The 16,239-nt window shown below is 39.3% G+C and overlaps 1 protein-coding gene across 1 annotated transcript; it reads left to right on the forward strand.

Moving 5' to 3' along the window:
• The first annotated feature begins 247 nt into the window (after nucleotides 1–247).
• On the forward strand, nucleotides 248–10,942 carry LOC310964469 (uncharacterized protein). Its single transcript, XM_083937598.1, has 13 exons — nucleotides 248–377; nucleotides 3,520–3,600; nucleotides 3,923–4,063; nucleotides 4,181–4,297; nucleotides 5,202–5,294; nucleotides 5,377–5,415; nucleotides 5,539–5,559; nucleotides 5,841–5,912; nucleotides 6,066–6,107; nucleotides 7,017–7,115; nucleotides 7,288–7,312; nucleotides 8,364–8,446; nucleotides 10,134–10,942. Exons 1-13 carry the CDS (start codon nucleotides 317–319, stop codon nucleotides 10,145–10,147), a joined length of 888 nt encoding a protein of 295 aa, XP_083793724.1. The 5' UTR covers nucleotides 248–316; the 3' UTR covers nucleotides 10,148–10,942.
• Nucleotides 10,943–16,239: the final 5,297 nt, after the last annotated feature.

Consider the following 16,239-nt stretch of genomic DNA (forward strand, 5'->3'; position numbering starts at 1 on the left):
ACCAGTATGTCCCAGTCTCCTCCCAACTGGTCAAGTGGTGTCACACCAGGAAAAAATAAGTGATGGTCATCACTCAAAACTAAGTGAGATTCCCGTCAAATGGTCATATGCTTGCACGCACTGGCTGGTTTGCGCTGGCCTCCGCAGCCACCCACTTTTACGTCAGGAAGGGAAGCCAGTGTATTTCCTCCCCTTCTTTATCTAAAGGAAGTGCCAAAATAAGCATCAGCAGCAGAGCACCCAGCACCTTTTTCCACTGGCCACTCAGTCGGAGTCCGGGGAAGAAGTCGGAGGAGTTTACAGCTGCAGAATCACCATGAAGACCATCAGGGTTCTCGTCCTCCTCCTGATAGCATCTGTCCAGGACTTCACACCAGGTAGGGCAACCATTCAAACTGCTTTTGCCTGGGATACATGCTGTTAGAGTTCTCAGAGCCCTGAGAAAATGAAGTAGTTTCAGCCTTGTTTTTGTGCGTTTTCAGTGTGTGACACCAGTTTTAATTGTGTCTATAGAGGGTCAAAACATTTCCACATTCAGGGTTTTTTATTAAGTGGATAAAAACATTCATATGTATCTGTTTGCGGCAGTAGTTGTTGTGATTGATAATGCTCTACCCTTTACCCGTGTTTTATCCTCATGTAATTTGGTTTTGTTTTGGTATGTGCAAAGATAAAAAATCAGTGTTGTTCAAAAGACACTCACACTTTGAACGGTACCTTGGAGACATCCACTCAAAGAGTGCATTTCCGTCCATTCATTTTGAGATAAGCTCTCTCTCTCTCCCTCTCTCTCTCTCTTTCTCTCTCTGTCTCACCCTGTCTATGTGTGTGTGTGTGTGTGTGTGTGTGTGTGTGTGTGTGTGTGTGTGTGTGTGTGTGTGTGTGTGTGTGTGTGTGTGTGTGTGTGTTATTAACAAGTAAGAAGAAGAGTGCCTTATTCATGCCATGTTTATTTAAAGTGAAGGTAGACTATATTTTGTATTTATAAGTATACAGTCAGATATCAAGCCCGAATGACAATCTCAGGAATAAAAAAAAAAGTGACATGAGTGTCTCTTGGTTGAAGGAAAGGAAAAAGAGGGTGGCTCTGGACATGTTTGTTTTCCTTGTGCCAAGCCAAAAGAACTTTTATCTGTTCTGTGCTGGGCAGATATGTGATCTAACAGCAGATAGCCAGTGGGAACCAAACTGCCCCCTCTCTCACAGAGACAACAGATCATTGTCCTGAGACCAAACGTCCCAACTGGCAACAAATCTACTCCCGTCGTTTAGCAGTAAACATCTGGAGGAAACACCCTCGCCCTGGCTGCTGCTCGCCCGCCCGGCAGAGGCCTTTTTACAAACTTTATGAGCAGTTTGTTTTTTAAAGCACATAAAGAAAAGCTACAGTATGAGGAGGAAATAACAAAGAGTTCTCTTCAAACTGACTTAAAACATGCAACTTGACTTGGGCTTGCCCTAAAGAACTACAGACATGACTTGAAAGTTTATTTTCAAAGGACTTGAGATTTTAATTGACACTTGCCTTGAACACAAAGCCTTGAAATTGTCTCGAATGACTTACAGGACCTGTACCAGACATTGGATTAGACTTCACTATCAAATTACTTAAAGAACTTGAGACTTGACTTGTGACTTGTTCCAAAATGCTTGAGGCATTTAAGACTTTTCTCAAATGATTTTTAGGACATGTGGCTTGACTTGAGACATGCTCCAAAATACTGGACACTTGGAAGATTTCTGACGTGACATTTGACTTGATATGACATACTTGGGACTTGGTTTTGATTGGTCTCTAATGATTAGAGACTTTAGACTTGGACATTTAGACTAGAATACTTGAGATTTGGCTTGGATTTGTCTTAAACTACTTAAAAGACTTGAGACTTGCTCGGAAATATTTGAGACATGGACTTGTCTCAAATAAAATGTAGGACTTGTTGATTTTTTTTACTCGTCTTTGAATGACATAGGACTTCAGACTGGCTTTGGATTAGTCATGAATTAATCCAAGTACTTGAGACTTGATCTGAAATACTTGAGACTTGGACTTGTCTCGAATAAATTGTAGGACTTGAATGATTTTTGGATTGTAATGACATAGGACTTTAGACTGGTTTTGGATTAGTCATGAATTAATGAAAGTACTTGAGACTTGCTCTGAAATATACGTGGAACCTGACTTGGATTTGTTTTTTAATGACCTAAAGGACTTGAAATGTATTTTGACTTGTCCCAAATCACTTCAAATACATTGAGATTTGAGGACTTTAGGGCGCACTCACACTGTCCGTCCGTACCGTGCCCCGGGCTTTAGGGTTCTTGTCTCCCCCTCCCTCTCCCCCCGTGGGCCAGGCCTGTTTGTACACTGCCTGGGCCTCGGCAAATGCTTCTTGCTGCCTATACGTCATCACGCCTTAACACGTCACACGCATAGATGACGTCATCGCGATGCGTCGCTTTGTTTACAAATCTTTCCATAGACCTCAGAGTTTTTGTGCGTCTTGTCGACTGTTTTTGAATCTTTTCATCTGACCAAATCTGCAGTAAACACTCCACCTCTGCATCACACCAACGTGAACCTTTCGCTGCCATTGTTTTAAATGTCCCCACGTGGTCCGTCCCTTTTTTTTCTATGTCCGAACAGGTGCACATAAAATTACGTCAGAACCGCCATAGGCCTCGTGCCCATGCACGTACGTGTGCACACTCTAGTGCTCATACATGTGTAAACGCGCTTTACAAAAGCCCACCTCTCCCAAACGGTCCGTGGTCGGCAAGCGTGCCGCAACTAGGCGCGGTACGGTTGCACTCACACTGATGTAATGAACTAGACTTTACCCGGGAAACCTGTTTGGGCGCAGTACGGATGGACAGTGTGAGTGCGCCCTTAGACTTGACTTGAGACCTGCTCCAAAATACTTGACTGAGACTTGTCCCCTGATGAGACTGATGAAACCAGACAGAGTGGCATGTGGTCGGTGCTTCAGCGACTACTCTGCTGAGAAATATGTTAAATGGGATCATCACTGACAGCAATGAAGACAGGATGCTTGGCTTCTTAGGTCAGGGGACAACAATAGTGTGTCTGGGACAGGATGCAGCTTCACACCGCCGCAGTGCTTCAAGCAGAGGATATCCACCTCAACACGCCACAACCTCCACCGCTATCTTGACTTGTTGTAACTATCCTTGTCTGACATTCGGAGCGAGGGCTCGTCTTTGTTTCAGACGCTGGGCTTTAAAGCCGTGCCAAACAGGAATGATGCGAACATGCAACTGTGAACCTAAAATAGAGAATCTGTCTGAGGAAATGTTTTACGGAGACAAAGTGATTCTGGTGTTTTCACGGTTGTGAATGCCTTGGTAACACATTGGTTTTTAATACAGACATTGAGGATGTAAAGCATAAAGCATGGAGGTTGGTGTGATGAATATAGCCTCTAGTTACTGAGTTCACCTGTCTCAAAAAGACAACAGTGCAAAAATGGTGTTTGTAATAATGTTTCTGCTTTACAGTTTTATCATCGGATGAGTCAGTTGAGAAAGTTGACAACAAGCAACAAACAACAGCAACAGCATCATCAAAGTTGTCAACGTGTAAGTATAGCATTAACGCAATAGTTCTACATTTTGGGAAATACGTTTACTTACTTTTTGGTGGAGAGCAAGAAGAAAAGATCTACCACTCTCAGATGCTATAAGGCTACGGTCGGTTGGTGCTTAGCTAAGCACAAATGACCAAACTACATGGGCTCGACCGCATCAAGAAGCTGTTTTTACATGTTTTCTGTTTCAGTTGTACGCATTAAAAGCTGAGACATAACATGTTCAGTAGTCTTTTCTTCATTGAGTTCTGCGTTCTGGTTGTATTTTCTGCACATCCTATTCAACCGATCTATTGATTTTTCAATATCAACAGCATCAGCGGGACTAGCAAATAACCCAACGCAAGTCCCAAATGCAGCAACACTATCAGCCGCACCAGCAACACACACACCAGCAGTCTCAGGCGCCGCAACACCATCCCATGCTCCTCATGATGCCACAACCCCCGACAACAGTGAGTATGCATATAAGTTAAGTGGACTATAGATACATGGATACTTACAATGCTCCTTGTAGATCTATTTGGTCATGTTTCTGCAGATGGTCTTTAATTTCCCCTCTTTTTCCACAGGAAAACCTGATGTTTCAACCGCAGCACCTAAGAACCCTCCATCATCTACAGCAGCATCCACAGACCACAAGACTGTGACTGCTACACCTCTAGTTGTTGCCCAGGAAGACAATAACAGTTAGGCTTTCTTGTTTGTTTTAAATCTACATTAAATTGGTTTGGGAATGATACACAGCCGTATATTACAACTATACAATAGTTATATATACAATTTAACAAGGTTTACGCACATGCTGCGCTACAAAGATGATGTCAGTGAGCAGTTCAACGAACTTTGTGAAATGAATTCATCTGTTACTTAAAGATTCCATATTGTAAAAAAGTAAGATACCAAGTTTTTTTTAAATCATAAAGCTGGTCAAGGTGCATGCACACAGCCTGTATTCATGTATCTTTTTATTTTAAACCCAAATCATGAAAACGTGAAAATACCAAACCCAGAATACAAGTATGACGTGAAAATATGCATAATATGGGACCTTTAAGAATTATGCCTTACATACTGTTTGGATAAGACAGACTTATCTAAACTTTAAAGCTGAAGCTGATAACTTTCTGCGCTTTTCATATTTGCTGAAACTATCACTGTACCGTGACAGCACAATGAGACACGTGCTCTGTGAAAAAGTGATGCCTTTAAGTAAAGTTTTACAGCTTGACCGGAGTTCACGAGCAGTCGTTGACACTGCGTCAGAGACTCCTAAGCTCTGAGCGGTTGGTGTAGGTCAGACGCGGTGGAATCTAGCAGATGCCATTAACAGCACAGAGAGGGTTCCAGGAGAAGACAGGGAGCAGGGGGTGGAGGTAGAGATACATTACATTTTTAACAGATCGTCTCATTGTGCTGTCAGGATATAGTGACAGTTTCACTAAATATAAAAAAAGAAAGTTACCGAATTCAGCTTAAAGTAAAACAAAAAGTTGCAGACCAGGAGCAGGAGATATTGTCCAACACAACAAAAATAACAAATGACTGAGATTTGTCATATTACTTAAGATTTCTTTTTTTTTTTTGTCTTAGCTTTGATAAATAAAACTTTTCAACCAAGATCACAGAGACCCGAGTTTCCTAACCCAGGAAACCAGTCTGACAACGGGACAGTTGAGACTCTAGGTAAGAAGAGCTTTGGTACAAGTAGTGCATCATTCATAATGAGCAAGCTTTTGTATCCTAAACCTTTTTTAAATCTTGTTAGGACCTGATGACAGCACTGAAAAAACAAACACAGGACAAGGTATGTAAATTCATTTTAAATGAAATAACATCACTCGTTGTTTTCATGATCTCTTAACCATGTCAAGTGGTCAGGAAAGTTGTTTTTAAGCAATTTAATGAGTACTGTCTTTATTTTCTATAGGGACACCCACTCCTGCTGCAGGTAGGGTATAACATTTGTACACACTTTGTGTTGTGTACGACAAGAACTTATTTTTATTCTTCTTTAGATTCATGCATGCTCAAACGGTTGTTATGTTAATGTGCATTATCTGGTATCCTTATTGTATTTTTAATTAATGCATATATCTGTGTGGATATAGTTGAATAGTAAAACATTAAAACCAGCAGATACAATCTTTTTAGACTCATTGTGATGGGTTGATGTAATATTGATTGATTGTATGGCTTTATTTAAGTAAGTAATTTGTTTTAATATGATAGCAACCCTTCAAACCATCGCACCTGGACGGACGCCACAACCTCAGAATGAAAATGATAAAAAGAAAGGTGCTGGTAAGTTATAATGTGCTACCATACTGTACATAGTAACAGTGTTTATGAAGCCACGAATGAATCAAATCATGTCAAATCATAAACCTTTTTTGGATCATGCTGTTCTGAAAAACAAGGAACAGGAAGCTAATCAAGAACATATTGTTTTGAAAGGTTCTCAGACTGGCAGTGATGAGAAAGTACCCCCCAAATCAGGTAATGTACAAACCTAACCCCAACTCCCACACTACAAACACTCATTGTTGATTAAAGGATAGATAAGGCTCGAGAAAGCACATTGTTGATGATATTTTAAATATTACACCTGTTGGGATGATGGTTTTTAAATGTCTCATATTGTAAAAAGTGAGATTTCCATGAATTTTTTAAGGTAAAGCAGGTTGAGGTGCTATACAGATACTTTGAAATGCACACAGCCTGTATTCAGAAGTTGTGCCTTTTAAACGAGCCATCAGTACCTCAGGTCTCACTGCCCGGCCATGTCTCTGTAGTGACAGCTAGTGTTTGTGTAGGTGTGAGTGTGTGTGTCTGTGTGTCTGTGTGTCAGCGTGGCTGTGTGTGTTTGTGTGAATGTGTGTATGAACGTATACATATTTGTGTATGTCTCTGTGCATTACTGTGGGAGGGTTGGGTTCTTTTAACTCTCTTCTCCTGATTTTATTTGATGTTTCTCTTTTTCTGTTCATCTCTGTGAGGCACTCTGCGATACTTTTCTGTATGAAAAGTGCCATATAAATAAAGATTGATTTGATTTGATTTGATCAGGACTGACCTGGAAACAGTCAATCAGAGCACACTGGGCTTCCTCAGGCTTCAAGAGACAGGTGCTAAAACTGAGCTTTTCAGACAGAGGGTGAATTTAAATATTTTTAGACGGACAGCATGAGAAAAATAATGTGTTTTAAACATTTTTTTGTAGAAACCCAAAACACAAATGAGCAGGATACGAGACTATAAGAGATACATTATTTGACTTGATTGTGAAATGGTTATGTTGGTTATTAATGGTTAATTATCTATAAAGTGCTGCAACTGCTACGTCACTGCTCTGCCATTTGGTTGGACATAAATCTTTCATATGCTGATGAGTCATTTCACTCTTAGACAAAAGGTTGTGGTGGATTGTGTTGCCTGCCCTCCTGGTTGGAGCTGCTGCTGCCATTGTCCTCAAGTTCAAGTGCAAGAAGATCCACGATCACACAGGTGCGTGTTCAAGGACGCTGCACAATGTTCCCACATGTATCGTGCACTGCATCCATACACTGTCAACCCTGAAGTGGAATATTGTTTTGAAATGAGCAGAAACATGATTTTTAGATATTGAATGAGATCAGTAGCAATACAAATGAGTTGTTTCCTGTCTTCTCTTCAACAGAAACCATTGATACTGGAACTGAGAAGTAAGTTTGAACTTTGTAGTTATGGACTGTATCTGAAAATGTGTGTGTGTCTATTTTTACCAGCCGTGACGGGAACACTTGTACTGTTTTCACCTTGTAAGTCTGTGTGTATGTCATCATTGCGAAATGTGTTCCTGGAGACACCTACCACAGAGGCGATATGGAGTATTTTGCCAGGTGTATATGTCTGTTTTGTTGTGGGAAAATGAGTCAATAAGGGTCAATCAAGAAAGATACAATAAGATCATTTTTCTCCATGTGAGTTTATTCCAATCATTTCCTCTTCAAACCACCTGCACAAGCGGCTACCGTCTCGAAGAGTGCTCCCAAGGTCAGGTCCCAAGTCCGATCACAGATTCCTAATTATAAAATTCCGTCCCACTTGTACCACAGGATAAAGGGAAGTATCTTCACAAGATACACAGGGCTGTACATGGCATGCAAAGATAAAGAAAACTTCTGCATCATGAGCAGATAAAGAATGTGTTTCGTCCCGTGTTTTAAAACCAAAAACATGTTAATTGTAGTTCCCGTCACAGTTTGTGAAACCTTACAGGTGTGTAGTTGAGATCAAAATGAAGGTCAAGTTATATGGGTGTGATCCAAGCAGAGGGGCCAGAAGTAGGGGGTATAAAGTATGGAAGGGGTTATCCCCCACCCCTTTACTTTAAGTCCCTGGCCAGATTTGGCGTTGCAGCTGGTGTGATCCCATTGATAGCCTCTAGTCTTCCAGTGTTATTCCTATGATCTAAGACAGTCCAAAAGTATTAGGAAACATGAAAAAAAGATCTCAAATTGAAAAACTAGAGAGTTTATACTCAAATTTGTGACGTCATCCAGTATAAAGTGTGTAGCTGCTTCACATACGATGAATTGTGAAAGCTGTTGTAACTGACACTGAGGGCACTCAGGGGAATGTTCTAAGTTTATGGGGGCATCCTTTGTTTCACAACGGACGACTCTACAGTAGAATAAAGCTCATTTGGGTATAAAAGAACATACGTGGTGTTGGCCTTTAAGCATCCATCCCTTTGTCTCTCTAACTCCACAGCGCATCTTTCCAGAGCAGACCTGAAAGCACCAAAGATGGCGTCATGCTCCTCGGAGTGAGGTCATCAGGTGGAGAAGAGAATGGTGAGCTGCCACTATTTCCTGCAAGATTCGCTTCCAATTTCATTCTGTTTGTTCATTCTTCCACCACTTTGTAATGCTATTTTTTCCAGACACAGACTTGCAATGATTCCAGGGAAGTAACAGGCTTTTAATATCTCATTGTACTGTACGGGCTTTTGGGGCTTTGCTGGGCAACAGAAGGTGTTTCCTGTGATTTTGTGCCCCCCACCCTCGAATAAGCAGCCGGGCTTGAAAGATAGGGACTTCCTAACATAAACACAGATTATTTTGGACAGGAGCTATTGTGTGGTTAGTAAATGTCAGTGTGGCCCAGACATTGTCAGGCGTGTGCATTTGCGTTTGTTGGTGGGGTGCATGCATGTGCACATCCACGGTGTGCATGTGTCATACAGACGTGGTTTGTACACAGACTCAGTACGCCTTCACCCCACCCATTAAAAAAAAAACCCATCTGGGCACTAAATGTCCAACTTTCCTTCCCTAATACACTCAGGCCTATGACTTGGCTGCAAGCTTCAGAGGGAAATGGAGTCATGCTTTAGGAATTTTGCTGAGGAAGAACGTGTTTATGTTGTTGCAGACTACTGGAGATTAATTTGGATTGCAGGTTCATAAATTCTTATCTGACTGCCAAATGTGTTACTTATATATACTGCAATCCATACAGAAAAAACTCATAATCCTGTGCTCAAAGCTCATAAAGAATTTGTTTGTTTTTTTTGTGGACTTAAAAGTCCCATATTTTACAAAGTGAGATTTTCATGTCTTTTTTGATTATTAAGCAGGTCATGGTCCTATATAAATACTGTGAAAGTGTCAAAACGCTCAATCAACAGAGAAATGCATCCAGTCCGTATTTAGAAACTGTGCCTTTAAATGAACAGTCAGGACTTTCTTTTACGGTTGGGATGTCACAAGTATACTATAGAAGGGTCGAAGGTGCAGTGCTGTTTCCACCTCAAAAGAACAATTCAAAAACAACAAAGCAATAAAAAAGATTCAATATTCTAGAATAACTACATTTGATTTGAGCTTTTGGCAATGTAAGATATATCTGATTAATAGTATTTTCTGTAAAAAAAATAATATATAAAATAGTTACAACTCCAATGTTGCAAGATATGTTAACTAATGAGCTTTGGAGGTGCTTATTGGCAAAATTTTGTTAAAGGGGACCTATTATACATTTTTTTCAGGTTCATACATGTATTAGGTGTTTCTACTAGAACATGTTTACAGGTTTTAATGTTCAAAAAAGACTTTTTCTAAGAGTGCAGATGTGGAAGACACAGAAACGTTGACCAATCAGAGCTGATTGGGCTTTTTTGAGAGGGGGCCTTAAAGAGACAGGCACTAAAACTGACAGTAGGAAAGAATAATGTGGTTTTTTTTTTAATACTTAAATACATAAACATGTTCTAGTTGAAACCTTAATACAAGTATGTATTACTAAATGAGTATAACATGGGGCATCTAATAAACCCAAGACATCCATACTATCCTGTACGTTGTTGATACAGAACTGCTGCCTAGTGTTGCCTTGACAAAAAGGCAAAAAGTATCTTCTCCAAACACAATTCAGAACATTATTTTGATCATTTTCCAGGTTGGATAAAGTTGTGTGTCTGTGTTTGATCACACAGACATGTCATTTCATCACTTGCCTCTGTTGTTCTGTACGTTTCAGCTGCTGCGAGATAAAGAAGAAGGGCAGCCAGTGGATGAATCACACCTGTCGCCCACACGCTGATGGTCTGAGGGAACTGTTAAGATGTTTGATTTTTTTTTTTGTGACATTTTGTGAAACATTTTGTGATTCTGTATGCTGAAGGCAGTTTTGTTCGACTGTGATCGTAAATCTCAGAGTAAGTAAACATATTTTCAACCACACTATGTTCCTACTGACTTAACACAGCAAATGTTGAATTGATCGCATAGTCTGAATACTGTGAGCCCTTTATTTCAGTGAACTGTTGAATATTGGGCCACAAAACACATTTTCTGTACAGTGCACTGACCTCAGACACATCACATATTTGATGTAATGAATCATTTTTCATTTCATAGTTTTATAATTATCCTTTGGCTGTGTTGTTATCCATCATCTATGTGCCTTGAACTATTTTGTTGATTTGTTGATGGGTTTTTTTTGTAAATTGTACCATTGAATTTTGCCAAAAGTTGGTATAAGTATAGGCTGATAAAGGTGTATTCATTTTTCCATGTATCTCAGTTCATTCTTTTTTAAAAGGTTGGTAAATATCCCACCAGGCTTCTACACTGGAATCATTTCACATTCAGCAGCATTTTTGTATGTGCATGTAAGGAGGATTTGCAGTAATGGCGGTTTTAAGATTGTTATTTTAGTTTCTTTCAGTAAATATAACACTGAAGCACAGGGAATAGATAAGGCAGATGTATTTTAAAGACACTGTCTGGAACTACTTTATGGCTGGAATGTTTTTGCTCTCAACCTCAATTTCCTCAATAAATCACGAGAAAAATGGTTTGGTTTTGCAGCTTCATTTCATCAAATCCAATCTTAAGCTTGTTTTTGGTTATTTGATTGGTAGTTTGGTTTAAAGGTTCCATAATTACCCTTTTTTTATGATTCATACTTCTATTTTATATTTCTACTAGAACATGTTTACATGCTTTGACGTTAAAAAAAACAAGTTAATTATCTCATACTGTCCGTCTGAATACGCCTGTAACAGCACTGTAGCGGCACCTTTTACCTAGATAGTATATTTGTGATTTGTCTCTGTGGATTTATATCTACACTGTATTTATACAGCACCTCGACCAAAGACATGACATTTTCCCTTTCACTTACAATATAGAACCTTTAAAATTACGTTTATTGAATGACTTGAAGTGTTTCTTTAAGTTTTAAAATTCCCCTTCAACAACTAAAATTGGTCTCCAGAATCACCCAATCCTTTTCAGCCTCTATATTTTTCGTTATTAGCTCTTCTTATGGGACCTCATTGAATTCAGTAATTCTGCCAGCATGGACTGAAGAAAATCTGACATGTTGTTGTGTATGTGTATGGCTTATAAATGAGGTATATTGTACTGATTGTAACCTGGATCAGCACCAACAGTATCAGTTCAGGGATTCCCCACTAGAGGGAGCAGACAGACAACACAAAATGAAGGCGACCATGGTTCTGCCCCCTTGGTAAGCAAGTGTTTATTGCAGAGACGTTTACTGAGGTTGTTGACAGAGGAGTGAGAAGTAGGCAAGCGGTGTAAATGTCCCACATAACACAGCGTTCATACAGTGCAGGCAGGTATGCTCTAAACAAAGTCTTTACATAGTGATTTTTTCATGGTACTACTTAAATGTCATAACATAAATTCAAATGACTTTTATGCCATTTTGTAGTCATGAACTGATTCACAAACAGGGTTAAAAGGACCGGCTCTATCTGTGGCCTTTGTAAGCTGAGACCGGGCAACAACTTTGACTGTGGCCACATTTCCCTTGAAGAGACAGTGAGCAGATGGGCAGAAGGCCCATCACACAACTCTAATGCCAGCTGTGGCCTGGGCTGAGTTACGTTCAGGATGCAGGCCTCATGCCAGACTTTGCTCCTTCAGCTTCTCTCGACAACTGACGGTGTTTAGTTTCCCTCATCAGATATCTACTCATCGTTATTATCACGTTCAAGATTAAAGTGGAAAATCAATATTAGAATTCATTTCAATCAAGTAGCCTACCTTTTTCTCTAAAATTCAAAATGGAGCCCCGCTGAATATTGCCTTTGTAAGGCAGCAGTCCTTCTGATTGAAAACTATTGTATGCTCAGAGAACTAATGGGGGTCATATCCACTTATTTATTAAGTCTTAAAGATCTCTTATTATCTTTAAAAAAAAAAAAGTTCATAGTTCATAAAAATAGTTACTAAACAAATAAGGAAATTGTTTTTTAAAGCATTCAATAAATACCTTAGGATTTGACAGTGTGCCATGTTGTTTTCCAATGCTAAGGAATTATATTTTTTATTGTTTTATATTTGTTAAATATGTTTTTTTATTACAACCTATGGTATTACCCATTCGGTTTTATCATAGACAGAACCCTAAACAACACATCTCAGCCTTAACCAACTGAAGTTCATGTTTCACTATAACTTTAATTAGATAACTACCAAGCATACACAAATTGTACTTATTCCATATTAACAAGCAATTGTTGAAAGGGACAATCTACATTTTCGGCATTACAGCATTTTCAACAGAGTCAAACACTGGTCTTGAAATAAGAGTCAGAAGCATGAACATGAAGTTAACCTCAAGAGCATTGCTTTGGATCACTACAATCCAAGAGGGCACAGGGGTCTGCAGAATGTTTTTTTAAAAATGAAGCATTAGTGGCAGACTTGTGAAAAAAATGTCAAAAATTAAAAAGCCCAGAGAAAGTGTTCTGAGTGGCTTTTACCTCAAACAGGCATATAATTAAGCAAAACATTGCCCCAGATGGGTGTCTAAAACAAATCAAAACAGATGTATGTGGCCTAATTTACATACGTCAGATTTTCTGAGACCAAATCTTTCATCTTACTGTATTTCCATGTGTACGCATTTGTACATTTGGCAGGTAAACGCTGAACACAGTTGTTCAGCTCATCAGCAGTTTATCCCTCGTCGTACACAACAGAAATTTTCTCCCAGTAACTGGATCTGCCCATCTTACCCCCAGCAATTCTGCTGGCTAAAGGGTAATGGAAGTGAGAGTGCTTTCCTCCAGTCACATGGGGAGAACTAGATATGCCTCAGAAAAAAAAGTCACATGCTTTAGCTAGTGTTACTGCCTTTGTGGGTGCAGCCATATACTGTGTAAAGTGCTGGATAAACAAGGCTTTTGTTTAAGTTATGTGCAAATATTAGCAGCAGGGGGTAAAATGAAGCGCAATCTGCAGGTTTCACTGTGAATATATTTTTTGAAACGATTAAGTATGTTAAGGAATATTCTGTCAAGAGCCGTAGTTGACATACATGATATTTTGTATTTTGTTTGAAATAATAAAACATTAATAATCACTTTTTATAATAACTCTCTCACCTCTGCCTGACAGAGAACTCTGCTCTCTCTACTGTTTTTTTTGTATATATTATTATTGTTATAGTATAATTTGCATATTTTGTTGTATATATTATTATTGTTTATTGTTTATAGCACACTGTGCACTGTATATATACACTATGTATATATTTGATTCTATTTATGTTATGTACAAAGTTTTTATTTGCTGACCCACTACTGCTGTTACAAAACAATTTCCCAGTCTTGGATCATTAAAGTAATTCTATTCTATTCTATAATAACAGTAATGGCTGTTTGATCATTCATCAGCCAACAAATTCTGAACCAGGTGTTGAGACCACACTTCAAATGCACAGCATCAGCTCTCATTATCAGGGTGCTTTTAATGAAGTTTTGACCTATATTTGTGCTGAATAAACAAGGTCACTACATTTGCTGAGAAAGCTGTTGTTCAGACCCACTGGTCCACATTTTACACTGTGTCATAAAAACAGACTCGTTAACTGTGTAAAATAACATCTATGCAGGTCAGTGCAGGAAAGTTGATAATGATAACAGATTCAATGTTTTCTATAGCTCATTTAGAAAAATCAAGAATCTTGAGAGTGAGCTTCACTAAAACATTTAACAAGAAGAAATATATATATATATATATATAAACTTTGACCATGTCTGGAACCTGTCACTACAGTGTCCAACTCTTATCTGCAGATGCTGCAGCCACAATGTGGGTTAACTAGTGAACTGATTGCAGCCATGTCTACTGCAGACGCATATAAAGCAGTAAATTCAGGGCAATGAAACCACCATATTTCGATGTTAGAGAAACATTACTCCCAATGTTAAACGTTAAAGAGCAGACTCATGCGACTGAGAACCATTCGGGATCCAATTGGCATGTTATATTGATAAGAAGTCAATAAAATAATGTGCAGAAAGTTCCAATCCACTAAGTATCGTTCCCAAATGTCTGACTGTCCTTTCAGTTATAACAGTAAGAAAGCCCTTGTGATCTCTGAACGCATGCATGAAATAATACTCCAGCTAAACGCTCAAGAAACCTAGTGTGTTTATAGATACAGTCAGATCTTAAGAGGTTTCCCGAGGGTTCTATATTACATTCTGCCTCGATACTAACTGACTTTTTTTTAACTTGTCCCCATCTGTCTGTGGCTCTCTGTGCTCCTGTCACAAGTACTGGGATCTCTGTTGGATTTCACTTGTTAATGAAAGCCAAATCAATCTCTCTGTTTTGTCATGACAACACAACATAGAGTAAAAGAGCATGTGTGAGGCACCTCTGCTTTTGACCTTCACTCCCTGCTGGAAAGGCGAGTAAGCCAATATCTACTTGTGAATTTCTTCCGTGTGCCACCTCCTCTTTCCCGTATTGAGGCAAAAGATAAAACGTGTGGTGTTTCGGGTTACTAATCCGTCCATGAACCTTCTGTTATCCCCCCACCAAGACACCCGGTATGCCAGGCTGGCACCACTCTCCGTTCTGTGAAAGTGTGCCTCCTCCCTCCCCAGTGGAATTTAACAACAGGAGCCTTTTTGCTGAGTTGCACTCAGATAGCTGACTGCCTGTGCAGGAGAATTCTACGTGCGCGTCAGAGCTTAACCTAAATTGCGAAAAGGATCATCTACTGTTACTTGATTGTTAATACTGTATGTGTTCCTGCAACCCTACAAAAACCCCTGCAGCTGGCTTTAATGCAGCTTTGGTGTCATGATCTTGCAGTTGGAATAATTTCACTCTGAAATTCTGACATGCCACTGCAGTTTTGGCACAAATGAGCAGTGTGAGGCAACAGAACAGACCAAAGGCCACCTGAAGCCAATGGACTCTCCACTCAGAGACATTTTCTCTGCCATAACAAGATTAAAACATCTTGTCTGATTTAGGGCATTATGAATTTAAATTATAATCTGAATTTTTAGCTTTTATGTGGTTTAAGTATTGTGACCCTTATGAATTCAAGACAGCTCTGAGGATCTGAGAGAAAATTAAAGTAAGTTATGTTTCTCCAGCCATAATCTGTAATATATACTGTGATGCAATATACAATTATAGAAGAGATTGGTTGTGATTTTATTGAAATTCCCATTTGAAATATGATATGAATTGTCTGTTTTTAGTTAAGGTTATGTCCCCTTCATGGTTTCACCCTGCTTAACCCCTGATTAAGGACTTTTTAGATACAATTTGCACATGTACTGATCTGCTTTTTTTTTTATTTCTAATGCTGTTCTATTTTGTTTATTTATCATGTTAAGTTGTGTGTCATGTTTAGTTGTGTGCTGTTTTGGTTTTAAATGTGAAACTTGTATGTTTATTCTGCCATCTTGGCCAGGACTCCCTTGGAGAAGAGATCTTGAATCTCAATGGGAATATTCCTGGTTAAATAAAGGGTAATTAAATAAAAAGAAAATGCTGAACAGGTGGATGGAGCCCTGTGCGGAAACTGAAAAACAGTGTTGAGTTGAATCCGTCCCACAAAAGCAAATGCCAAAGTTCACCTCACAAACTTCATCTACCGTGTTACCTCGTCCATGTAGCAACACCGAGATTCTCCCCAAGTAATTGGTCAGTTATTTAATTCGAACGTTATTTCGCAGCCAATCGGGGAAGAGCTCTAGTGTACGCCGAGAGGTGTGCTCTGATTGGTCCAACCCTCGGGTCAGCTGAGTTGAGTAAAGTATAAATATTCCTCAGAAGTTTTTGTCAGCTGCAGTGTT

This window comes from Echiichthys vipera (assembly GCF_963691815.1).
Source record: "Echiichthys vipera genome assembly, chromosome: 22".
Lineage (NCBI taxonomy): Eukaryota > Metazoa > Chordata > Actinopteri > Perciformes > Trachinidae > Echiichthys > Echiichthys vipera.